This window comes from Sceloporus undulatus, chromosome 9 (assembly GCF_019175285.1).
Source record: "Sceloporus undulatus isolate JIND9_A2432 ecotype Alabama chromosome 9, SceUnd_v1.1, whole genome shotgun sequence".
Lineage (NCBI taxonomy): Eukaryota > Metazoa > Chordata > Lepidosauria > Squamata > Phrynosomatidae > Sceloporus > Sceloporus undulatus.
Window position 1 is genome coordinate 22,517,387 of NC_056530.1, and position 26,614 is coordinate 22,544,000.

The following is a 26,614-nucleotide window of genomic DNA, read 5'->3' on the forward strand; positions in this document are numbered from 1 at the left end:
AGAAAGCTTGTTTTCTGCTGCTCCAGAGACTAGGAACCGGAGCAATGGATGCAAGCTCCAGGAAGAGATTCCACCTCAACATTAGGAGGAACTTCCTGACAGTAAGGGCTGTTCGAATGTGGAACACACTCCTTCCTCGGAGTGGAGTGGAGTCTCCCTCCTTGGAGGTCTTTAAGCAGAGGCTGGATGGCCAAACCGGGGAGATAAGGAGAGATGTAAATAAATTGTAGTACACTTGTCCCTCCAGATTCGCTGGGGTTAGGGGCCCCAGACCCCTGTGAATGTGGAAAAACCCACAAATAACAAAAACACTGTGTTTTTACTTGAGATAACACCTCTCTAGAAATCTCTAGGTCCTTCAGTGTGACGTTTGGTTCAAGTTGACCATAGAGTTGCCCTGGAGGACCTAGATATTCCTATAGAGAACATATTAATAAAATCTGTGAATAATCAAAGCCGCAAAAGTCAAAGCCAGAAATATGGAGAGACAAGTGCATGTTAGCCATCATAACTCTTCTGCCTCCTGACCCAAGCAAAGCTTCGAAATGATACTTTTAAAGACTACAGCTCCTACAATCCATGCTGATTGGTGTAGGATTATGGGAGCTGTAGTCCAACAAACTAACCTTTCCCACCTGCCAGGTGCTTAAACCAACTGGAAAGCTCAACATGACTGGAAAAGGTTGCCTTCTGCAGCATAATTCAATCCTGTTCACTTCTCCCTCCTGTCCAGGTAGCTGTAGTTACTAAAGCTTGGGAAAGTTATTTTGTTGAATTAGAGATCCAAGAATCCCCAGGACCTCTGACAGTGCTGGCAAGGAATTCTGGGATTTGTAGTTCAACACATTTTGCTTTTCAAAGGTCTGCCACACCAGCTTCTGCATAAGTGTTGAAGAGGACAAGAGATCTGCCCTTTCCATTATCTTACTCTAGTTAATAAAAACTGCCTTGTTTGGCCCAGATGCTCTGGGCAGTTAAAAACAAACAAATCTCTCCTTTCAAACACAGCCCCATTTTCACGTTTGGCTTGATGCTCCTCCATTTGAATAAACCTGTTTCCATGGACAGCTTTCTGAGCGGTTTGATTTTATACAAGCTCTCTCTCTCTCATTTGATTAACAAACCACGCTAAAGAATTCACCTGAAGTCTGGCTTACTTTATACATTCATTGGGGCTACAAGAGCTACAAGGTTCTTTTGCTCTAAACAAACACAGCTGTCCCTCTGGAAGCTCTTCAAAATTACTCCTACGTCTGTTGTATTTATGCACAGTAAAAATACACACATACCATTAAAAGAACTGAATTTTTATTATTTTCTGAACCCATTAAAACCGTGAACATGTTAATAAAGGTTAATAATAATAAAATAATAACAACAACCGTCAGAAAACAGTGTCCCAACGCACACATAGAAAACACTAGGAAAATCCCAGAACATGCAAGGCTGTTTGACGCCTCTTTCTTCATGCATTCTTATAAAGAATACTGCTTGCAAGAGGCTGCCAGAAAGCTAAAAAAGAACAAACTTGTCAGTATGTGTGTGAATTGCCTAAAAGTGTGGGGAAAGGCTGTAATTAAAATTCAAACCAGTTCTCTCAAAGAACAGCCAACTCCTCAGGAGTTACAAAGCAATGATTGTCCTGCATTAGCTTACGCTCATCAGTGCAGCGAAAGGAGAAATAGTTGGGACACTTCAAGCCACATCCGTCTTGTGAATTTCATCCAGCTTTCTCTGGACTATACTCAGCAGAGAGTCAGAGTAATGTTTCAGAAGAGAGCGGGTTTCGCTGTCCTGGAGGTGCTTCGGCCAAGAGGACGAACCGTCTGTGGCTGTGGCCGCATCCATGTGGCTCCTGATCGCGCGTGAATCCAGCTCATTTTTCATCCAACAGAAAGTACTAAAGAGTGAGTTCTTGATATGGAGGAGATCCTCCGCAGTTGAGCCACTGCAGGCAGTCACCTATGGAACAAAGTAGGAACAGCAATTGCATTTACATTTCTATACCGTTTCATACTGAATTCAGCAGTCTCTAAGCGGTTTACAACCTATAAGCCAATTGCCCCCAACAACCATCAGAAAACAATGTCCCAATATACACATGAAAAACCTGCAAGCAGTTAGTTATAATTTCCTGCCCGCCTTCCATCTTACCTCATCGTAAAGCTGCAAAGTCTCTTGAAATTTGGTGCACAAAGGATGCAAGCTCCTTTCAAAGTTCTTGACTAGAACCTGGGCTTCTGAAAACAGAAAGAAATTAAAGCTCTATGTATTTGGAGTTTTAATATAGCCAGGGAAGTAAGGGAAAAACAAGCAATGTACACTTTTTTCCGTTTCAAATGCTACAACTTTTGATATCAACTGAGTAAATAATAAACTGTTTATTGTGATCATGTTCCTTCAAGGTGTCCCCCAACTTACAGCAACCCTATCCTAGGGTTTTCTTGGACAGATTTATTCAGGGGAGATTTACCATTGCCTTCCTTTGAAGATAAGAGAGAGGGACTTGCCCAAGTTCACCCAGCAGGTTTTCCATACCTGAGTGGGAATTCAAACCCTTGTCTCCCGAAGTCCAACACTAAAACCAGCGCACCAGACAGGCACTTAAGACTGACTTACATCCATGTCCTGCTGTCACACTAATCTGAAGGAAAGAGTTTGGAATTAGCCACAAATCAAGTATTTTAGTCACTTACCAGAAGTGCTGTATACTTTAGCATCCAACTTTTCCTTCAGCCCGGAGCAAACTTCCACGGAAGGTTTCTAAAATCAATTGTTTTAGACACAGTTAGGAATCCAGTTACAAGGCTGACTTTTCACTTTATTAAAGATGTCTGAGAACAATCTTCCTGACCTTTCCCTCTTTGCAAAATACACACTGACTTGCCCCAACACTTTCTCCATAACGGTGTAGTGTCTGTCCTTTGGGTTCATAATATTATTTCCCTATATAAAGATCATATTATTTGTGAGCATCAATAAACTGATTAACTTCATTAAAAAGGATGAGCCAATTGTGTTTGGTCATACTCTGCAACACCTCTGTGTTGCAAAAGAGTGCCTCTGAATGAAGATTAGACCATCAGGCTAACACTGCATGCAAAGCAGGAGTTCTCTAGGGCTTGGAAATGTTACTTTTCGGACTACAGCTTCCAGAACCCTGCAGCCAGTATGGCCACTACCCATGGTGATTCTGGGTAATATAAATTCAAAAATAATTTTTCTAAGCTCTGGATTTACCTCAGAATTGCTTATCCTGCCTTACACTTGACAGGACCAGTTCAAGGTTTGGCGCCCAAACATCCACCATGATTCCATCTGTACCTTAAAACTACTGACTGCAAGAGCTGCTGCCCTGCTGAGAAGATCAACTTGCCTCCAGTTTCTTCAACTCACTGGATAGTGGACTCTCCTCCTTAATCAGCTCTACAGTTGCCATTTCAGCATGCTGTTGGCCCCATGGCAGAAAGGAGGTGGTAAACCTGTGCAAAGGGAGCATAGCCTCAGCAGGGCCTATTTTCATACTGAGTGGCTTCAGTAATGGACAAAGGAGGAAAAAGTCTCTCCCAACCGGTTATTTGTTTGGCAGCGTGAGTGAAATCTGGCAGAGATGCTCAGGCGAGGGTTCAGGAACAAGGTGTCCTCCTCTTCATCCTTGTCTTCAGGTGGCGTCAGATCCTTTAGGCAACCGTCAAACTTTTCTGGATTCAAAAGGGCCAAGAGAAAGAGAAAGCGCCTAAGTTTTCTTAAAATATTTGACATCAAAAGCGTGCCCAAGCAGATGGGAAGACACTGGGGCAGTCATGCTTCTGTAGGTGGTGGCAGGCATAATGAGCAGGGCCTTTGTGACTTTGGGACTGCCTGGCAATGGTGTTGTGCTTCTCCTTCCCCCAACTCATGCGTTACCTTCTGTGTGGGCATCAGCCAGCGTCTCAAAATGATGTTTCAGGTACTTCTCCTGCTCTGGGGTTTGGGGCAAAGAGCTGCTTTGCTGGAAGTGTTTGGCCGGGCCAATTGTTTCCACCTCCGAGGCCACAGATTCTTGGTCTACCAGCAGAAAGACAAGTGGAGGGATGGGGGACAGAAAAGGCTCAGAGTTAGGCTATGGACTACAAAGAAAGCTTTGAATGCTAGGCGATGTTCTGGGTTCTGCTCCCACTAACTTTACCCATCCTCCTGAATGACCTTGTACAAGTCTCTTCCCTTCTACCTTACTTCATTTCTTAACATGACACACCACATCCCTTGAAAGGTGGCTGAGGAAACTGCCTCATTCCATGTCTGTAAAGGTAACACCCCATCAGCTTCAGCCTCTCTTTTTCCCATTGGTGCGTTGTGGTTATTTGCCATCAAACTGCCTTCAATTTATGGTGACCCTCTGAATGGGAGATCTCCAAGGGTCCTAGCCCTTGACAGCCCTGTGCAGATCATGCAAACTCAGGACAGCCATGGCTTCCTTGACTAAATCAATCCATCTTTCATGTGGCCTTCTTCTTTTCCTATTACTTTCCATTATATTGAGTATTACGGTCTTTTCCAATGAGTCATGTCATCTCATGGTGTGTCCAAAGTGTGATGGCCTCAGTTTAGCCAGGATCAATTTTAGGAGCCTTATGATGACAGATTCCCTTTCTGATGTCCCCATTCATTTCTCTATTCCTCTCCACAATTTTCTGGGGCTGTGTGGGAAGAAGAGGCTGGGAGAGACTGGCTAAATGTGGCTTCTTTTGCACATGCTCTTTGAGGAATCAAGGGCCAAGTGCCAATAATTCTCTAGCCGCTGGGTTAATCTGTAGACATTCTGGGGCAAAAGCCAAGGAAGGGATAAAAGCCTTCTGCAGTTCCCACAGCAAAAGGACCCACATATCTCTAGGTATCAGCAGAAGGGATTATGGGATTACAGGATTAAGGCAGCATTTTCGGAAACTGACCTTCCTGCTGGTGGCCATAAGATGATGCCTCAGAGCCCAAGGGAGTCACAGAGCAGATTTTATCTAGGGGCTTCTCCTTTGTGCCAGCACCATCCTTTTGGTAAATGGGATGAAGAGGTAACTCCTTCACATATTCCCTTTAAAAAAGCCAGACAGGACAACATGAATGCTGCTTGAAAAAAATATTCATCAGTTAATACTTACTTCAGATTTTGAGAGAACTCCGTATTTGCCAAGAGGAGGAAAAGGTTGCCCTTTGACTAGGAAAATCGAAGTCAGAGAAAAGAGCAGCAAGCAACATGGCTTCTGCAAAGGTCACTGTGGACTGGGCCTATGGTCAGTCCTGTGGCCGCAGCCCTGGGCATTCAGCACAGACTGACCTCTCTCTGTCAGATGGGTGGGTGCCAATCTGTGTGCCATGTAGGCCATGCCCACTGGTTTCCAGCTCTTCAGTTACTTCATCTTCAGAGAACAGCTCTGCCTGCTTGAATTCTTCAGTTACATTGCCTGGGGAGTTCTCGCTCTGCAAAAGAAACAGCTTTCTTTACCAAAATGGGCTTGGCTTATTTTTATTTGTTACTTAGGAAGGCTGCCCTCAGAGGCTGAAGGCAAACTGCGGGAAAACAGACAAACTACAAATGATCATGAGAGCATAAGGCTATAAAATGGCTTCCACAATAGATGTGTGGATTGTTGTTTGTTGTTGCTGGGTGCCTTTAAGTCATTTCTGGCAACCCTGAGGTGATCCCATCATGGGGATTTCTGGGCAAGATTTGATCAGAAAGGGTGTGTTCTTGGCTTCTCTCGATGCTGAAAGTGGGTGACTTCCTCAGGGTTACTCAGTAGGTTTTATGGCTGAGCAGGGGTTCATACACTGTGTCTCCCACAGTCCTAATCCAACACTCCAACCACTACTCCACGCTGCCTCTCAGTGCAGAGGCAAACTTTCCAAGCCTCTTCAAAGCAGCAAGTATTCTCACCTCCAAGAGCAGCCGATCCAAATTCTGCGGCTCCAGCTCGATGTCGTCCATGCTGTCATTTTTAATTGGGGTGAAATAGTTGAGGTCCGGGGCCTGTATGATTTTAATCGGCTCCTTGTTGGCACGCTCAGCCCATCGCCCTTGTGGCTGGTAACTCACCCTGGTGTTATAGGAACTGCTCTCCGAATTATCTGCCTCCCCAAGCTAGAGAGAAGGAGAGAGAAGAGAGTTTAGCAGGTATGTTTCTTCTTGAGGCTCAAGAAGTGTTGACTTCAGGGACATTTGTAAGCCTTCTGAATGGATTTGTCCTCAAACATACTAACGTATGTTTAGGGCCCCATAGCAAAAAGCAGTAATCATCACTGTTATTCTTGTTGTTTTTACTAGTCGTGACAAGCTGAAGGGGACTAGTTCCCTTTCTTAAGCACCCAGTAGATCAGAACTCATTCTCATCCTTGCAAATGGTTCCTGATATCAAAGTCAAGCCTGCATTCTAGCAACTATCATACTCAAAATGCAGCCAGCTGCTTCACTGCTGTCTGCCTGATCTGTGCTTAAGCAGCAAAGTTAGCTGTAATGAACTCTCACTGGGATTAAGAGGGATCTCTTCATCTTAACCATGGCCTGTTACAGACAGCCAAAATAAAGCTGCTTTGGGTCTCTTTGGAGGTATGCTATTTAAATGATGCATGGGTCCTAAGAGTCCGACGGTCGCACCAAAGCCACGCTCCATTCCTAAACACTGGAGTGCAGCTTTTGGTGCAGCTTCTGGATTCTTAGGATGCATGCATCATTTAAATTGCATACCTCCAAAGAGACCCGAAGCAGATTTATTTTGGCAGTCTGTAACAGGCTCATGTTTCAATCAACTGGTGCCCATTTTGTTACAGCCTTTAAAAAGGGGGAGAAGAGGGGAGGAAGAATGGAAAAAAGAAAGGGAAGGGACGAGGACCCCAGCAGGACCTTTGAGACTAACTGGTTTATTTCAGCATGAGCTTTCACAGATTTCAACCCACTTCTTCAGATGCAGTGATGAAGTACAGTACTAAGTCACAGGTATTTAGTGTTGGACTAGGACTTGAGAGACAGTAGGGTTTGAATGCTCAATTAGCCATGGAAACCCATTGGGCAACCTTGGGCAAGTTCCACTTTCTTAGCATTAAAAGAAGAAAACTCTATGGCAGGGTCACTGTTCGTTGGAATTAACTTGAAGGCATGCGATAACAAATATAGGTACCGAATTCTTAAATATCTGTGGCTTGATACTATATTCCATCAGTGTGTATGAAGAAGTAAAATAAAACAAACCAAGTGGTCTCAAAAGTGGCCTAAAATAAACCAAGTGGTCTCAAATGTGCTTTATGGTTCTGTTCCTCACCCAGCTACTGGGGCCAGTGTAAGAAAGGCAAAGTTTCACAGCCAACTCTCAATGGCAAAAAAGAATGAATGAGGACCAGTCAACACAGAACTAATTCAAATCTACTTCTATTCAGCTATGCCTGTTTATCCATACATGAAGACAACAAGATTGCAACATGCAACTTACGAGTCTCTTGGCCCACATGGGCAGCTTGCCATTGGTCAGGATGCATGTGGGAGCTGTTGAACAACAGAGGGAGGGGGGAACCCATAGACATATTAGGATGAGCCATAAATAGAAAGGTTACATATTTCATTTGGGAAAAACCTCCTTTTTGCATGTAATAAAACAGCAAAAAAAGCAGCAAAGCAAGAATCTCAAGCAGAACTAGAACATACATATTGAGTCTCAGAAACCACAATGATGACTATAAATAAATTTTATTCTTAATGTAAAGCAAAGGCAAGTTTTCTCAAAATTCCTGATCTATGTAAGCTAATACTAGGATGGGATGGGTGACGAGAAAGGAACAAAAAGACAATGATAAGAACAAGAACATACACATTTTGTAAGAGTGGGCTGAGGTATTCTCACATGCTTACACATGTTTGGAAATTTTCTGTGTGATTTGGGGGTACGAAATGCTTGAAAATCATGGTGGTTTTTTTTAAATCGTGGTGTATGGGACCTTTTGGAAGCTGGTGGGTGTCTTTCAGGGGCACAAAAATGGCCTCCAACAGTTGTATGCAACGCATACTATGCTCAGCCCTGTGTAACAGGATCCACACTTAGGCACACCCTTCAGCAGGGCCAGGTATTGGTGGCTCCAGGTTCATCGTGGTTCCTACTGAAACTCCATTGCCCACCTGCATCCCTGGCAACAACCCCCCTGCCCTACAGTTTTCTGGATGAATGTCCAGTGCCTTCATACCTGTATCAAGGTCATATTTAGTGGGAGTCTGAAGAGACGTTTCCTCCTCTTCCCTTTCCTCCTCCTCCTCTGTTTCATAGTTTGTCAGGCCTTGGGTAGCACAGGGGTCCCTTCTGCTGGGCACAGCAATGTAGGTTTCCTGCCTGAAGGAGGTTATGGTTAAAGGGCTCCCCTTCTTTGCACAGCAACAGAAGGGTATTCCCTGCAGGAGAGAAATGCCTCGATCCGAGCCCCCAAATCCCAAGGTGCCCCAGTACCTGAGCTGATGTGACCAAGGGAGGTTCTTGGCTCTCCTCTGCTCATGGGCTTGATCTAGTTCCATCAAGTGTTGCCTCATGCAGGTGGTAATTTCAGGGCTAAGATGCCATATAAAGATGCAACTGAAAAAAGGAGAATAGGGACATTGAAATGTGGAAATCTATGGGCCTTTGAGAATGGGACTCAGTGGAGTAGGGGTGGAATAGGGCATTGGGCAGGAAGTTTGTCGGTTTGTCTGGACTCAGCTTTCAATCTGAAGATGCCCCGCACCCCACATACAGGCATAAATCCACTAAGAAACCTCTTAGAATTGGGACCTCACACATTTTGAAGGCACACATCTCATGTTCTCTCACCTGTCTCCTGAAACGGTGATCAGGTGTTTGCAGTCAAAGGTAAATTTCATTCCTGTCACAACGTCTGCAATATAAAGATCAACATGATTGGTTTTCACTCATTGGCTTTTTTTTAACTACTATTGTTTCTTTAACTGGCCTTGGAGTGTATATGTACATAACACTGGAAGGGCCTTATCTCCCTATATGAGCCTGCCTGAGTTTTAAGATCTGTGGGAGATGCACTTCTCTCTGTCCCACCACCTTCACAAGCACTTCCCAATGTGGACAGGACTTTGGATACTATGGAACTCCCTCCCTAGAGAAGCTAGGATGGCTCCTTCTTTCATGAACTTTCGGTGGCAGGCTAAGATCTTTCTTTCCCAGCCAGCCTTTGGAAATTGATTTTTACCATGAAAAGAGGTTTTTTTTAATGGTGCTGTACTCTTCTTCATCTTTGGTTTTCAATAGGCCATTTCTAGGAATTTGTTTCATAACCATGAAAGTTAACAGTGAGAGTAACTGAGAGGAGGTAAAGAGGAACTTGGATATAGTCTTTCTGAAAAATGACCGAATCAAAAGAACTAAAGAAAGAAACGGCCAGACTGCCAAACAAACCTGAATGGCCAAACATTTTGGCGACACATTCTCCAGAGCGGAAATCAATGATGGATATGCTCTTGTCAGAGCAACTGGTAGCCAGGAATGTTCCAGAAGGATCCAACTGGACCTGTCCAGGGGTTGAAAACAAGGGACCTCACTCCTTCATATTTAGCTTTTATATTAAAAAATACCACCTTACTGGTTGTAAAACAGTTTGCTTTCTCAATGAGATGGAATAAGGACTTGGGATTCCCCAGATCATTTTGTAGCCATGTTCCAGAAGGCGAGCGTCCCCTTGTGGGCAAGCAAGCAGTCTCTGGCTTTGCACATTCCTGTTTTTACATGAAGCTTTCCAACATAACTTGCTTACCTTCAGTAAGGATCCATCATCACCTTGGGAGCCTTTGTAGCACCACTTCTGCTTCCCGCTGGCCGTATTGTAAACCCTGGAAGGAGGGCGGTAAAGTTAGGCTTGGTGTGTTCAGCAGCCTCTTAGTTTAGCAGATGGAAGAGCTGTTCTTTGCTATTGGCGGCTACAATGCCCCCTTCCTTTTGTTGGCAAGCAGACAGGCTTTTAGAAATGAAGGCTTTCAAGGAAAGGACTGCAAGCACATAATAATAAGTGCAAAACAGAAAGGGTGCAGTTAACAGGGAAAGCCAGGCATGCACAAGGAGGAACATGGCAGGAAAATGTTTGGTCTTTTCTTGTCTCTAAAAATCTCACTATTCCAAGGGATAAGTGAGTTTCTGCAAATGCTGAGCATGGTAGTCACAGAAGAGTTTACCTGACATTTCTGTCCTGACAGGCCACAGCAACGTATTTCTGAGTTATATCAACATCCATGTCGTACAAGGTTGTTTTCTCAGCAACATGGTGGGTTCGGATGAAATTAATTCCATCTGGAATCTGGAGAGGGAACCCACTCAACAATTATTTCAGGCATGTGCAAAAACGGTGTCCCAAAATTATAAGTAATCTAGAGCAGTCTGGATGTGGGTTATAAACAAAGTATATCTGTACAATGTTGTCAGAGCCAGGGAGAGTTACTTTTCGTGCTGCAGCTCTCAGAATTTCACCATCCAGCATGGCTGTTAGCTTTGCTGGTTCTGGAATTGCAGAAGCTGTAGTAAAAACACTCCCCAAAACCCAGGCTCAGAATGTACAAATGGGGTGGTTCCATTTTGTTGAACACCAACAGACCTCTGGATGAAGCAGACAAGCTGTTCAGATTTATAACAGTAGTCCAAATGGATCAGACCTTGCATCTGGCTTCTCCATTAGCCACCTGAATGCCTTTGGGACTGCTTCACAACCACCAGAAACAGGGTCATAATCCCTCCTCCCCATTATTGCTCTTTAAGTGCTGGCACCCTGCTACTGAACATGGAGGCTCCCTATAGCCACTGAACATGACTATCCTCCATTAAGGAATCCAGATCTCTTTTAAATAATCCTATAGCTGTGGTCATTGTCACATCTTATGAGAAATTATGCAAATCAATTATAAAAACCTTTTGAGCGCTGCGAAAATAGATGCTTTTGTCGGCTCCACAGCTAATCATCTGAACGTCTCCATTTCCTGCAGGGCGAAAAGATGGCGGGGGCACATGAAGTCTGACAGAAGAACCCAATAATCTCCATTCACTTCTTCCACAGTTTAAGGCTGAGAAGTGAATCTACTATGTTTTTAAGAAAAGGCTTTTAGAAATACCCATATTTAAGATGCAACAGCCTTTGTGACTTACCAGTGAACTTCACAGCAGTTATGGCTGAGGAATGGTCATCCAATGTCTGCTCTAGTTTGTAATTTTTCTCCACATTTAACACGTGGATCAGTCTGTCTCGGCTTGCTGAGGCCAGCAGAGCCATCCCTAAAGGCAACAGAAAGGATGCTGAATTGTGGAATGGGTCCAAAGAGCTCTCTAAAAATTTAATTTCAGAACTGCATCATGACCCTAACAAACTGATGACAGACACGGAAAATATGTATGAGAATGAAGACTGAAATAGAAGTCAACTGTTCAGATTATCTGAAATGTTACCAGTTTCTTGTTTAGAATATTCCAAGCAGAGAACTTCTGAATCGTGGGCTTCGACTTTCATCACTTCGTCCATATATTTTAGCTCGTGTATCCTGAAGAACAAACACACATTTGATATTCATTGACAGCACTTGGGGTATGGAGCAAAAAACAAACAAAAATATATGAGCACCAGATCATAATAACTGCTTTCTGAATGGTGTAGACCAACTCATGACATAGATCACTTGGAAGGTGATGGACTCTCCTTCACCAGAGTTTTTAAACAGAGGTTGGGTGGCCTTCTGTCGGAGATATTTTAGCTATGGATACTTTAGCTATTCATTAGATGATCTCTGCATCCCTTGAAACTCAACAACTCTATGCTTCTATGGTTTTCTCTGGCTCTAACCCATTACCTGTAGGATACGTATTCAATATCGTTAGGGTTGTCAAGTTTATGTCTACATGTTTCTCTTTTTTGGTTGATGCAGAGGTTGGCATTCCCTTCCTCCCTCTGCACTGACCAAAGGCTCAACCCGGGACATAAAAGGCTACCTCCCTGTAGTCAGCTGCAAAATTATTACATAACCCAGTAAGACCTCTAGAAGACTCCATTGGTCCTCAAGAAAAGATGTAATCACTTCACATCCAGCTATCAGCACTTCTCTGTTCCCTCACTGCTCTCACCAGGCTTGGAATAGCTGTGGCAGGGCAGTAGTGAGTCCACTCAGTGAAAGGGTCAGTGAATAACAAAGACAAAATTCCATTTGAAGATCTCCTTCTTAAAAGGTTTTTGAGCTCCTTGTTGAAGCTGAAATTCCATCAGTTCCTAATAGAAACCTGACAGATGTAGAGGGAGAGGCTCAGGACTCACCTCAAATTCCCAGCTCTGTCACCAGAGGCCAAATGCTGGCCATCAGGGCTCACTTGCATCACACGGACACCAGATTTCACATCAGGGCAGCTGGTATTTTCACCTCGATCAGGAACATTTGTTGAATCCTGTAAATGATGGGTGTTCTTCTCCACATATACAACCTTCAGTAAGTTCTTTAAGAAAGGAAAGAAGAACATGCATATGTGTATACACCTTTGTAAGCACACATTACACTTTTTTCTAATATCAAATGTTAAAACTGTTATACTTTTCTTTTTCCTCCTTTTTACTGGTTTAATATAACACATTTACTTGTGGTTTTAATATTACAACTTGTTGCTCATTGAGATGTATCTGATTTTTTAACCATGTTGTGGCCCATTTTGCATCCAGGTACTAGGAGAAGGGCAAGATCAATATAAAGCAAAATATCCCCTTGTACCAGGATAATAGTGGAGACAGTTTGGAGCTAAAACTCGATCAGTTACAGTCATTTTGAGCCCTTGAAATGCCTCCTTTCCAACCTACCAAGACTCTGGGATAGATCAACAGTTGCAAGGTAAATCTCTTATCATATCTAGACTGATATACTTCTGACTAAAAATGAAAACTTACATTACTGTAGACATTATTTGAAAAATGAGCTTGTGGGTCATTTCCCAAGTTCCAGAAACGTATAGTATTATCCGATGAACATGTTAAAAAGGATCCTGGGGGTAGGCAGCTTTGATTGTCTTCAAACTCAGGATAAACCTAAAAATACATCCAAAGGAGAAAGAAACATGGAGACAGAAAAGCTACAAAGATACAACAGACCTAGGATTTCCCAACCTCACAGTGAAAGTATGAGCCTCTTGGCAATGTCTACCTCCCTCCCTCCGAAGAGGCCTCAAACCAAGTGAAAGAAAAGCACCAGAAAGACATTTCCAAAGAGCTCACCTCGACATTCCACACAAAAGAGCTATGGAAGAGGTCAGACCACACTTTCCCAACTTTGCAGATGTCCGTCACATCCCAGATGTACACACTGTGATCCTTGTATACGCAGGAGAGCCAGTGATGGCAGGGATCATAAGCCAAGGCAATAGTGTCTGGGTAAGTGGCATCTGGTCTTCTTGAAAACAACAAAAAGGGGAGGGAAATATTCCTCTTGGTTACAAAGAAGGAAAATAGCCCAAACACTTAATCTTCTTTTTGTTACGTTCATTAAAATGCTGCAGAAGACTCAGGCAAGTGGTGGTAAAATGCCGGCACAAAATCGTAATTAAAAATCGTATTGTGCCTGGTACAGTTTGGGGTCTTAAGTGTCCACACATCAATGAGCAATATGAGTGATCCACCCATGGCTCTTCCTTCTGGCCACATGAGCAAGGTTTTATGGGCTGGACTGCAGTACGTAGCTGTGGCTGTCTGCACTCCAGCCATGCAGTCTCTAAGATGTCTGAAAGATGCAGACAACAGCCTGCTTCTACAAGCAAGACTTTGGAAGGATGTTTATTTGCTGGTACTTATTGAACTATCCTGCCCTCTATGTGAGATTTCAGAGCAGCAAGTTAATATCATTTTAAAGAATTCCAGGGAAAAGCAATGCAATCATTTAAACAGAATAAAATAATATTTAAAAATTCAATGAGCTGAAACAGCAGAAGAGACTATAAATTAAAACCATGTGCAGGTACCCTTAAAAGAGAGGTTAAGGCCCAAAGGCTTTAATGAAAAGCCAAACCTGGCGCCTAAAAGAAACCAACACAGGTGCCAATAGGGCCTCAAAGTGGAGGCATTCCATAATGGGGCACCACAGCCGAGAAAGCCCTCTCCCACATCTCTGTGGGAGATATCACTCCCACAAGGCAGACATGGAGGAGGGACGCACCAGCAGGGTTCTTCAAATATTGAGGTCCCAAGCCGTCCTGGCTGCTTGACTACACAAAAACCCAGGCACTTAGTGTCACTCTCAAACATAAGAGAAGAAGACGGCGATGCTAAAACCTCCTAGACAGTGTTATTGAGATGAAGCTAAACTTTAAGAACTACCTGCTCTAATATAGCCCAGAACCTATGATTTAAGCCTGTGCTTCCCAAACTTTGGTCCTGCAGATTTTTGGATATCATTTCCCAGAAGCCCTAGCCTTAAAATTAATACCTTAATATTTCTTCTCCAGCGACATCGACACCCAGAGGGTGAGGCTTTGGCAAGTCTGAGAGGTAATGCAGGTTATGAGTGTGGAAGATGCGCACAGTTCCATTGGCACAACCACAGAAAATAAATTCTTCACTAACGCAGATACAGTAGGCTAGAGATACCTGAATGGAAGAAAAACAGAGGTATATGGACAGAGTTGGACTAGAACAGAGAATTTAAAAAAATGCAAGATTCATATCTTCTGAAACAGAAACAAAAGCGGTTCATGAAGAGGCATTCTTACCCTCAGATAAATCCATTTTTCCAGCACACGCTTCTCATTAAACTGGCAGAGGATCCCAGAATAAGAAACGGAGAAGGTGCTGCCAGACATTTGCCCTCGCCCACACGCAACGCCACAGAAGATGTTGTTGTGAAGTTCCCCAAGAAGGCCAGAGCGACCAACCAGTGGGACAGTCTCCTTAATCTGCAATCAACGCAATCTTTCAGGACCAAAGTTCAAGCGGAATAGGTCTGATTTAAAAAATAATACTGCAGACTAACAACAATTTCTCCCAGAACCAGAACATGCGAAGACATTGTTCTGTGGCATGACTCAACACATCCCTATTTTATCTTTTTACCGCTGAAAATAAACCTTATAAATGTTGCAAGATGCGTCAAAACCTCTGTGACCATAATCACAATAGCATGGGTGCAAAAAGCAAACACACCTTATAGAATCTGAATCTTCGTTAGAACTCTGAGAATGTTATTTATTAAACTGTAGAATAATATTGGTCTGGAGAGAAACCTGAAATAAGCTCCTGGTATATAAAAGAAAAATTAATGAGTGCTTGAAAAGAGAAGACCCACCAACGCAGGCAGTAAACCTATTACTATCAGGAAACTATAGCTGACCCTCCACATCCACAGATTCTGCAGCCCATGGCTTGAAAATATTCCTAAAAGTGCAAAAAGCAAACCTTCATTTTGCCATTTTATATAGGAGACCCCATTGTACACAATGGGACTTGGGCACCCATGGCTCTGGAACCAAACCCCAGTGGATACCAAGGGCCCTGTATTTTGAGAAGTTCCTTACTTTTTGTTCTCTGTAAGCAGACAGAAAAGTTTACCTATATTTCCCTGGACACATCCTTTGCCTTTACTTTAAGCAGACAGAGAAGTTTACCTTAATTTCCTTGGACACATCCAGGAACCAGAATTTAACGTGGCGGTGGCCGACAGTAACAAAGTAGCTGTCCTCTGAAAAGGAGACGGCGATAACCTTGCAAGATACTTTGTTGGAGGCAATTAGTCCATCCTTCTGTGAGGCAAGGGAAAAAATAGCCATCAGTATTTTGGAGAAATGTACTAATGGGAGGAGTAATCCAGAAGAGAACCTGTAAGACTATGCTGACCCTCTCCAGTTGGAACCATGGAGTACATGCATACCTCAGTCAACAAGACCTCTGATAGTGAAGCTCTTTTTAAAAAGGCTTTTACATGCAGAAACCTAGTCTGTTCTTTTAATGCTATTTCTACTTTTGGTACAGTTAAAGAAGCAAAGCCAGGAACATAACTGCTTCATTAACTGAGGAAGACCTGTGATTTATGATATCCTTGGTGTCTGGTTCTCTTGTTCTAGACGCTGCAATGTTCCAACGTCTCAGAGCAAGACAACCTTCTGCAGTTCCTTCCCCATGAAGCCTGCCAAACAGTTTCTTACCTTCCAGTCCCACACATTAACAATCATGTCATGAGGATATCCCACAGAGACAAGGTACTTCATGTTGGGAGAAAACGCCACGCAGGCCACCCCATGTTTATGTCCGTAGAGCTCCGACACTTGCGTCCTCTCTTCAACATCCCAGACTCGGACTGCCGGGCGATGTCCGTTCTACAGGAGGAAAACCCAGAACAGTGTTTGGTACAAGGCTTCATCTGAGCCAAGGGTGACCAGTGCTTAGGAAATTAAGCCTATGGGGCTCCTTACAACCAGCTCATGGCTATTTCATAACAGAGGAGACCTTCCAGGCTAGAGGCCATGACTTCCAGGCCAACAAGAATGCTGTTCATTCTTACACAAATAACACACATGGACAGTAGTCGGAAACAAACTGAAATAAAATGCTTTGAGAGCACAGAACTGCAGAAAAATGCACCTAGTTATGAAACAGGATATATAATTAAAATAATGAATTAAGTAGACCAAAATCACCGAGTGCCTAAATGCCTGCAAAACAGACTGGGATTGATACAAAGGCAATGACCAACAAATTAGATTAAAAATAACATATTACAAAAACACGTTCTTTGTTTATTATTCATGCTTATGTATTTCTGCAGTGTAATTGGACGTTTACTGAGGAAGACATTTCAAAACAGGATATGATCTAGAAATGCAGGATTGTTTTTGTAAGACAATCTTGCACAAACAAGATCCAAGGTGGACTGGGGATACCCAGCCCAGTTCTAAACATAATACAGAGTATCACTATGAGCCTGCGTCTTCAATAGCAGCCCAACCCTAATCTATCTTATCTCAGGATCTGTGTCGGTCCATAGTTTCTGGATATAAAACAACATGAAGAAATTACTGGCTGGGGAGGGAGTTCAAACTGATAGGGTTGTGATGTACATCCTTTTGCTAAAGGAGTTTCTAGACACTGCCAGAAGCTGTACATAATAAAGATGGATGGAAAAATGTGTGGTTTCTATGCTACCGTTTTGTGTCACCGAAATGTGTTACCAACTCATCTCTTTAGACAAGAAAGGGCTTTTAATACTGTATAATTATAATAAAAATCCTTAAAAACTCACCTCGCCAGTGACAATATATTTCCCATCGGGAGAGAAAGACAAAGCGCTCACGTTTTTCCTGAAAGGAAAACAGAAACCTTCCCATTATTTGTCTTATCAAAACAACAACAACAACAACAACAACAAAGAATGGCACAAGACTAGCTGTGTTAGTCAGCCAAACCACACCTATGGCACCTGAATGACTGACACATTTATTATTGGCAGACCTGAGGGTTTATTTTCTGACGTGTGATAATCTCACTCCACTCCCAAAGTGGACACTGAGTCATTCTCTGCAATTAGGTGGTTAATCTAATTATAGAAGCTTCTCTTCTATAGGGAAGCAACAATTACAGGTAGCACCTGACAGTCGCTTTCCATCTAGACACCTGAATATGTCAGTATTTTACTGATACTGTAAGCCACCTCGATCCTGCGGGAGAGGCGGGATAAAAATAGATTATTAAATTATTATTATTATTATTATTATTATAGATGTATAAGAGAAATTGAAGAAGTGAAGAAGACGACAAGACGCAACAAGATCCGAGATGATATAAAGATAAAGAAGAATGTAATAAGTGATGATTATCGTTGCATTGCATCTTTGTTTTGCTCCTGGTCTCCAGAACTGCAGTCCAACACTTAAACCACTGGACATGCTGGCTCTCAAGAATTGGCACCTTGGCAGAAAATCATACCAAGTATTATCATTATTATTTTCCTATATCCTGCCTTTCTCCCAATATAGAGACTCATCATTTACAAATAACAACATTTGAACCATCAGGAGTTACGACACAAGATATATGTTACCTGGACGTATTAAAGATATGCCTCTGTTTATTCTTCCTGGGATTGAAAACCACAACCACGCATCTGGAAAGAAAGATGGAGAACATTTCCGTAAGGAGGGTTTTCGTAGGATCGCAGAGTTGGAAGGGACCTCCGAGCCCATTCTGCCATGCAGGAACTCACAATCAAAGCACCCCCCGACAGACGGCCGTCCAGCCTCTGTTTCAAAATGTCCAAAGGAAGAGAAAAGTAACTTTTTCAATCTCTGTTGTTAAGATAACTCTTTTGTGGCTCAAGGCTATGGAATTCTGGGAGTCCGAGTTTGTTGTGGGGCCCAGAGTGGTGCGGAGCTCTGCTCTGGGCCCCACAACAAACTCCGACTCCCAGAATTCCATAGCCTTGAGCCACAAAAGAGTTAAAGCGGTGCCAAACTGTGTTATTTCTCCAGTGCGTATGCAGCCTAAGATCGCACTACTTACCCTGTCGGATACGCAATCTGTCCTGTGTTTGGGTCGCAGGCCAAGCCACTGCTGGTCTGAGTGGTTATCCCCAACACCTTTTCAAGCACCACCTGCCAAAAGAAGGCGGAGGAGAGGAGGACAAGACCTGTGTCAGCAAATGCAAAGCTACGACATCTGCCTATTCTGAGGGAAGCTTCAGAGAGGGACTGGGAGGCTTAGGCCAAAGTAAAGCCGCTTCGGGTCACTTTGGAGGATGCTGTTTGAATGACGCACACATCTTAAGAGGCCAAAGCTGCACTTTGGTCCTTAGGACTGGAGCATGGCTTTGGTGTGGCTTCTGGCCTCTTATGACGCATGCATCATTTAAATAGCATACCTCCGCAGTGACCCAAAGCAGCTTTATTTTGGTCTGTCTGTTTGGGCCCTTACTAACATGTGTTGTTGTTCTCATGTTACCTCAAGTCAGTTTCCGACTTATGGTTGCCCATCGTTGGGTTTTCTTGGCAAGATTTGACCAAACGCATCTGAGGAAGTGGACTTAAGCCTAGGGAAGCTCATGAGTCAGCCCCAAAGGTGCTCCAAGATCTCTCTAGATACTGAGCCCACAGACTGACATGACTCTGAACTGTCCAGAGGGGCTTTCCCCTGGCCTTCCCCTGAGCGGCTGAGAGAGTGTGACTTGTCTGAGTGGGTTTCCATGGCCCATCCAGGATTCGAACCCGGTCTCCAGAGTCCGAGTCCAACGCCCAAGTCTTCCAATTGAGCAGGACTGGTCCTAGCTTTCTTAGGCTTAAGCCCACTCCCTCAGGTGCCTCTGGGGGAGTGGAAGCCAAGGGCAGACCTATAAGTGCCATGAGTGTGGGAGAGAATGTCCATTCAAGGCCAAAACCCCTTGAAAGTGGTAATAGGCAACGCTAGCCTTCATAGGCTGAAACCAAGGCAGAGCCTCAGTCCATTCATTCACTCAGGCCAAGACACACACCTGCCACTCAACCCTTAACCCCGCCCACCAACGCGCTAAATCCTCCCCATTTTATTGCCCTGCCCCTTCAGCCGTAGCACGCCACACCCGTCCTACTTAGCCACGCCCTAAAGATTGATAGCCCCGCCCACAACTCGTTGGCTCCCGTTCACCATCGTGCCACGCCCCCTCTTTAGCCACGCCCTTAACACTGCCACGCCCCCTCAAAGTAGTTAGCCACGCCCATAACACCCGTCAATCACTGTGTCACGCCCCTCGAAGCTCGTTAGTCACGCCCCTAACTCCAGTCGACCCCGTCCGCCGGTGTGCCACGCCCCCTGAAACTCAGTCACGCCCACCGCAGTACCACGCCCCCTGCGCCTGGTAGTCCCGCCCCCGACACTAGTTAGCCACGCCCCTCACCACTTCCTGGTGCTTCGACCTTCGCCTCAGGCTGAAAAGTGGCGGCGAGTCTGCGCCGGAGTGCGTCCCTGGCCCGGCGTAAAAGGAGCCGCCGCCTCCTCCGGCCATGTCTTCCTCTCAAAGCCCCAAACTGCAGGCAGAGACCCCACTGAGGCGAGTCAGCCACTGGCTGACTAACTAACTAACCGTCGCCCACCCAAACTACGCGCGGCAAACCGGCGCCACCCTGCTATTGGCTGGTTGCCCTGTCAATCATTGCGGGGCCCACCCAATGAAACCACGGTTTGTCTCAGACGGCACGCGACGTTGTGTTTCCTCGGTTGACCAATCAGAGGGGGACTTGGCTCTGGCCTCGGTCCCGCCTCTCCATGCGTTCGCTTTTCCTATCTCTGCGGCCACACTTCCTCCCCGCCTCAGCCAATCAGATTCCACTTCGCGAAGTCTCGGGCAGCGGGCGGCTTCTTGAGGCCGCACTGCGCGTGCGCGCGAGACCAGGAAGGAAAAAGGGGGTGTGGCGTCGTGACGTCGCCGTTGTTTTGAGGGTCGGAGGGAGGCCGAGGGAAGGAAACCAAGCCGGCGCCATGACCAAGTACTGCCGGGCGCCCAACTGCTCCAACTCGGCCGGGCAGCCGAGGCCGGGCAGCCAGCGCCTCAGTTTCTACAAGTCAGTCCGCTTTCCTCTGTGTGAGGGCTGTGACGTCATGGAGTGGTGACGTCACGGAGGGAGGCTGAGAGATAGTGACTCCTCCAAAAGGCAGCCAGGGTCAGAGGCTCTTTTCTGGCTCAAGGCTATGGAATTCTGGGAGTTGGAGTTTGTTGTGGGCCCGGAGCGGAGCGGAGCTCCCAGCATTCCATAGCCCTGAGCCATTGTCTGCTATGGGACCCACATCATCCCCCAACTCCCAGAATTCCATAGCCCTGAGCCATTGTCTGCTATGGGATCCACACTGGATATACAGGAAAATGGCACTGGTTTCAGTTCTATGTAGTTAGACCTGTTTGCTGAAGTCTTCTAAGACGCTTTTCCCTCTTCTCCGCAAAGGTTTCCTCTCCACAACCCTGAGCGCCTCCAGCAATGGCTCTCCCAGCTGAACCAAGAGAAATGGATCCCGACAAAGCACCAGCATCTGTGCAGCGAACACTTTGCGCCGTCCTGTTTCGAAAACCGGTGGGGAATGCGCTACCTGAAGCCTGACGCCGTCCCCACCATTTTCCAGACATCCAATGGCCCTCTGGTGAGTCTGCGCCTGACTGTTTGCCAAGGCAGTCTGAGGGGGGAAATACCTTTATGAGAATTAAGGCCCCATACAGACAGGCCAAAATGAAGCTGCTTTGGGTTACTTTGGAGGTATGCTGTTTAAATGATGCATGCGTACTAAGAGGCCAGAAGCCATGTCAAAGCCTGGACTCTTGGGACACATGCATCATTTAAACAGCATACCTCCAAAGTGACCCAAAGCAGCTTTATTTTGGCCTGTCTTTATGGGACCTAAGTCACTTTCTGTTCAGGTGCGGAGCCGATTTAAATTTAACCAAGTCCAACAAAGAAAAAGGCTCCCAGAGTACTATCAGTTGTGAACAAGGCAGCCTTTGCCTTCAGGTCAACAATACGAAGGACTTCATTAAAGATTTTGTGTTTTCCTCAGTATGCGGAGCCATGATTGGTTTCAACATAAGTAGCAAAATACATGCAGGTTGACTTTCCTTTATCCAGTGTTTTGGATTTTGAAGGTTTTTGTACTGTCCAGTATTTGCATATACATAGTAGGATTTCTTGGAGAGGAGACCCAAGGCAATTTACAAAGGCTGAAAGCAAAATAAAAACATTTAAAAAAAGATAATTAAAAAGTTAAAACAAAATTAAGCAGCCATCACATGAAAACGGCATTAATTTTCTAAATGGATCTTCATTTGAGAAGCCAGTATTGAGTAGTGGTTTGAGTGTTGGACTATGACTCTGGAGACCAGGCTTCGATTCCTCGCTCAGCCATAAAACCCACTGAGTGAACTTGGGCAAGTCACATGCTCTCAGCCTCAGGGAAGGCAATTGCAAACCTTCTCCCCAAGAAACCCCCAGAATAGTTTGCCTTAAGGTCGCCATAAATTGGAAACGACTTGAAGAAACACCAGTCCTGAAGGCAGGGAACTTGTCAAATTAACAGTTTGTCAACTGCTGTGGGAGCCTTCTTGGCTGAAAGGTGAGATAGAAATGTTCTTAATAAGTAATTAAAAAATCTATTTTCTTATTTCCTAATTTTTATTTTTTATATATATATAAATATGTACTGCAGAAGAGGGAAAGTTCTGCCAGGCCTCTGTCTGATGTGCCAGCCAAAAAACTCATCCTTCAATGCCAGGAAGAGAGAAGCATGCCAGGGCCCCAAGCTGTGAGCCACCAAGAGCCAAGCACACTGGAAACGCTTGCCATCGCCATAGATCCTGGGGTGGGGTCTGCCCCTATCTATGTGGAAACCCAGTCTTCGGCCCTCTCCGCCCCTTTGGTTGAGGCCGTGAATCTTGTTCCTTTGGTTCAAATTGTGGAGCCCCTGAAGTTGACTGTGGCTTCTCCGGTGGAGGCTTTACCAGACCCAGTGGAGCAACAGGTGGTTGATTTTGTGGCCTCACTGCCACCTGCCCTCAAGGCTTTGCCAAGCTCTTCGCTGGGGGTCTCCGGACAGTTCTGTGCAGAAGTGGCGGTGCCATGCAAGGTGCTTGCTCCTGCGTCTGACCAGTCTCCATTGCATGCCCTGGTGACCGATGGGTCTGTGGCCACTGAGCAGGGTGCCCTCATCATTGAGAACGTTTCCATCGAGCCATTCCTGGAGACTGATCCCTCTGCTGCTGCCGCCACTGTCCTCAACTCCCTGGAGGACTCCGCTACAGAAATGGTGGCCTACTTTGAGACCATCCCCACTGCTCCCATTACAGCAGCCTCCTCCTCCATCGTGACTCCCCCCGAAACTGTGCTGTCATCTGCCCTCAGTGTCCCAATTGTCTCCACCGTCCCTATTGTCTCCAACCAGGCCTCTCCAGAGGCCTCCCCAACTGAGGAGGAGGAAGAAGAGGAGGAGGAGGAGGAAGAAGAGGAGAAGCTGGGAGAGTTGAGTTCAGTGGAGTCCTTGGAGGAACAGCTGGAGGAGCATCGCTACCACAAGAATGAGGAGGGGACGACAGCAGAGCTGGCAGACGTGGTGCTAGGCCTCCAGAAGAAGGTGAAGGTGCTCCAGCAGCGGCATCGCCGGCACTGTGCCAAGCTGGAAGCCATGGAGGGGGTGGTGGAGCAATTGAGGAAGGAAAACTTGGTATCAGAGGAGAAGCTGAAGCTCCTGGAGATGGTAAGTCAGTTGTGGGGGGGGCAGGATGCAACTGTCACAAGTATGAACGGAGAGGTGGCTGCGGGGACCTCGGCTTCTCTCACTGCCATGGCACCAAGGCTGCCACCACCCAGAGCCCCAAACCTCAGAGTGGCATGCCTGTGTAAGCTTGGTATGTGATACCACCTCTGCTGAGGTTTCTTGAGGTGTATCCCCTCATGGGGATAAAGAAGAGCAGTAACATATGCACAAAGCTTTAGCAGAAAATTTCAATGCGCTGCTCTTGGTCAAGGAAACGGTGCACCATGTGAACATGTTAAGTAATAAAGATGACATGTTCTTGCCCCAAGAAATGCACAGATTAAATTTCACTAATGGCAGAAAGGATAGTGTAAAGGGGAAATGCAATGATAAAAAGAGAATGAACCTGAGCCACAGCAGCTAAGGTTTTATTACTCTTAGGGAAGACACCTAAGAATTGAAGCCAGAAGAACTGGGGTGAAGTTGGCTAGGATGAAATCAAGTGTAGGCCAGAAGCATTTGAGGGACCCACAGTGCCTCACCCCAGGCTAGAGAAATGCACACACTTTGCCCCCCTTCCACAGTTTCTTAAGAGGCATACAAGATCTCTAACACCCATTTTATTCCTTCCCTCCTGGGCTTGTCTGCAGTCTAGCACCATAATGCCGGAGAGTGGCAGCACAGTCGCCATTATCTGCCAGGACAATGACCAGGCGCTGGTCTACACCGTACCTCAGCTTCCGGAAGAAGGGAACGAGACCATCATCCATGTTGAAGAGCAGTAGCCTTGTGGGAGAAGACGGAGGACAGTCAAGAGCCAATCCCTCTTTGTTCGATTTGGCCAAAGGCACCATCCCAAAAAATCTCCAGAGAGCTTGTACCCTTCTGCTGCTAGAATTGCAAAGCCGACCCCACCAAGCCTTTCCCTGGTTCCGGCTGCATCTTTGATGGCCTTATTGCTGTGGCACCTTATTTTGTGGGATTGGGGTGTGGGTTCTTTCTTTGTTTTCCCTCCTTCTCTGAAATGATTACATATAAAATGGTATTGGTGGGGGAATAAACCACTGATTGTGTGCGTGTTTGCCTCTCTCTTTGTGCCTGAGCCAAGGTGATGCTGCTGGTGTTGACCTAGTTTGTTGTTCTCATTGTGGCTTGGTGATATAAGCCAGATCTATGGTGTTGTCTTGCTAACCTATACTTTTACACAGGGCTTGAAAGAGTTCACCTTTTGGATTGCGTGACAACTTTTTTGGCCATGCTGAATTGGCACTAATCTGGGAGTTGTCATCCAGAACAGTCACTCTTCTCAGCTTAGCTCCTTGGAGGTGAAACAGTGCTATGTTGTGTTTCAGGCATCTTGAATTCTCATAACTTGTTGTTGTGTCCACCTCTGTGGGCTTTCAAAAATGCTTGGCTTCAAAGGGTGTGTTTGTGTGTGTGTGAGAGGGGATACCAGCATCTTCTCGGCTCCAGCAGAACTACTACACCGTTTAGTGATATTTCAGTATCTTTTGCAAGAAAAGCATCCGGTCAAGAGCCAGGGGTGTTTGGCACCTAGCCCCACAGTTGTTTTTCTGCTTGTGGGAAACAGGCACATTGCCATGAGATGATGCATATAAAAGGCAAGATACAGGGAGAACTGGAGAACATAAAACTTTGACAAGGCACAGAATGGAAAAAGGAGAAAGGCAGTTACCATATGTGCATGGATGGAAAAGCCAGGGTGAAAATAGCATACATAAACTTAATGTTAGAAGTGGAGATGTACATCAGGGATAGGCAGATGTCTGACTTGAAGAGTCAATTCAGTATTTTGCTAGAACCCTTGAGACCCACCAAACCAGAGCCTCTAGTAAAAAGACATACACTTAGAATTAAGGTCTGCCAAGTCCAAGAACTTGTGTTGCATAGGAAGGATTACATAGGAAAAACAGGCTCTTTCTTGTTGGCTTATTTTTGTGTTCTCCATCAACCTTCCTCAGAACTTGTTGAGTATCTAGACTCCTTTTAGCTTATTATTTTCAGGAGCACATAGTTCTGTTACTCACCCTTAAGGTTTCATCTCATACATTTATTCCCTCCACATGCAAAATAAAATGATTGTTTCCTGAGAGAGTGATTGACTGTGATTATAAGATCTCTTTTTAAAGTTTGTATTTAATTCTTCATGTTTTTTTTAACACGGGTACCTGTGATTGTAAACTAACCTGGGTATTGCAGGAGAGGCTAAAAATATTAACTAAATGACATTGTGATTGTTGATCTTGGGGATTAAGTGGGAAGGAGAAGTGGGGAGAGCCTCTTTGGGATTGACGTGTGTGTAACAATGCTTTAATTTTTAAACATGAATAAATGGAATATATTGGAACAAAATGGTGAGTCCTTCTGTAAAGCTGGAATAAAGGTGGAATAGAATATCAGTTGCTAACATCCTTCCTCCCCATCTAAGATAAGAAGGAGTGCCTCTTAGGAGGACCTAACCCGGGCTGTATATTACGATTCTGGAGAATAATAGGAGGAGTTCAAAAGGCTTTCCAGGTGCAGAATTCTCCTTCTAGAGGATCCCTGCTTTCGTGGTTCTGCCCAACTTGCAGGGAGGTCAAAAATACCTTTTGGAATTGGCTAAGGTTCATCTTATGCTTTGTGACCTGGAGACTTGGCTGCCGTTCTGATGTGTATCAGAATCTTCTTTTCCCCCTGGATTTTTTTCCCTGTCCAACTACTTTCATGCAAGGATGGGCAACTGTTGAAGGCTAGGCGACCACATTAGTGCCCAAGGAATCTCTGGAAGGCTGCACCACCCCACCATGCTCACTCTTGCAAAATATGCACTTCCTCCTCACTTTGTTTTTAAAAAAGGGTTTGTGCACTTTTGGCAAAACATGGCAGGAATACTTCCCACGCCTTCTAGATGGTGTTTGGGGGTGAACGTTTATCTATCTATCTATCTATCTATCTACATACATACATACATACATATATATACACACGCACACATACGCACAACTGAAGGCCCAGGGAACTTTACAAAAATGGTGGAAATGTCCTCTGCACCCGTAGATGGCATTTTGGAGCAATTTTGGATCCATATTTTGCCCACTCCTGCTTTAAAGTGATCTGTTTCTACGCCTTCTCTAAACTGCTGTTGTGCAGTGATTATTTTCATGTCTTCAATGTTCATACCTTTATTGCATGCCAGGAAAACACTCTCAGGAAAATCTGACATGGCTGGCCTGGTCTTCTATTGATCCCCTTTCTGTGGTGCAGCCTCTTCAAAAAGCCGTCCCGATTCCCAAGCGGCCACAGATTCGAAAGCTCTTCCAGCCATCCTTTGTGGCATTCCTAGGTTAATTACCAGCAGGCCATATTATATATTGTAACCGTTGATGTTAGAGAGGCTAGCGTGGGG

At 45.0% G+C, this 26,614-nt stretch overlaps 2 protein-coding genes across 3 annotated transcripts; one reads left to right on the forward strand and one right to left on the reverse strand.

The window, feature by feature from the left end:
- Window positions 1-1,378: 1,378 nt before the first annotated feature.
- Window positions 1,379-20,302, reverse strand: WDR62 (WD repeat domain 62). 2 transcript variants are annotated; one of them, XM_042439583.1, is made up of 30 exons: window positions 19,871-20,302; window positions 18,505-18,596; window positions 18,047-18,109; window positions 17,249-17,306; window positions 16,155-16,325; window positions 15,618-15,752; window positions 14,727-14,909; window positions 14,444-14,604; window positions 13,240-13,411; window positions 12,916-13,053; window positions 12,298-12,473; window positions 11,442-11,533; window positions 11,145-11,270; window positions 10,911-10,978; window positions 10,184-10,305; window positions 9,769-9,844; window positions 9,414-9,525; window positions 8,817-8,880; window positions 8,460-8,582; window positions 8,203-8,345; window positions 7,458-7,510; window positions 5,912-6,115; window positions 5,312-5,454; window positions 4,932-5,068; window positions 3,907-4,047; window positions 3,572-3,701; window positions 3,377-3,482; window positions 2,697-2,763; window positions 2,155-2,240; window positions 1,379-1,962 (listed from the first exon to the last, which is right to left on the reverse strand). In XM_042439583.1, exons 1-30 carry the CDS (start codon window positions 19,976-19,978, stop codon window positions 1,696-1,698), a joined length of 3,717 nt encoding a protein of 1,238 aa, XP_042295517.1. In that variant the 5' UTR covers window positions 19,979-20,302; the 3' UTR covers window positions 1,379-1,695. The 2 variants fall into 2 exon arrangements, with proteins under 2 accessions (XP_042295517.1, XP_042295516.1); XM_042439582.1 differs by having other exon boundaries at window positions 13,240-13,414.
- A 65-nt stretch (window positions 20,303-20,367) lies between these two features.
- On the forward strand, window positions 20,368-25,573 carry THAP8 (THAP domain containing 8). Its single transcript, XM_042439584.1, has 4 exons — window positions 20,368-20,534; window positions 20,913-21,105; window positions 22,162-23,205; window positions 23,856-25,573. The coding sequence occupies exons 1-4, from the start codon at window positions 20,452-20,454 to the stop codon at window positions 23,988-23,990; spliced, it is 1,455 nt and encodes a 484-aa protein (XP_042295518.1). The 5' UTR covers window positions 20,368-20,451; the 3' UTR covers window positions 23,991-25,573.
- The last annotated feature ends 1,041 nt before the right edge of the window (window positions 25,574-26,614 follow it).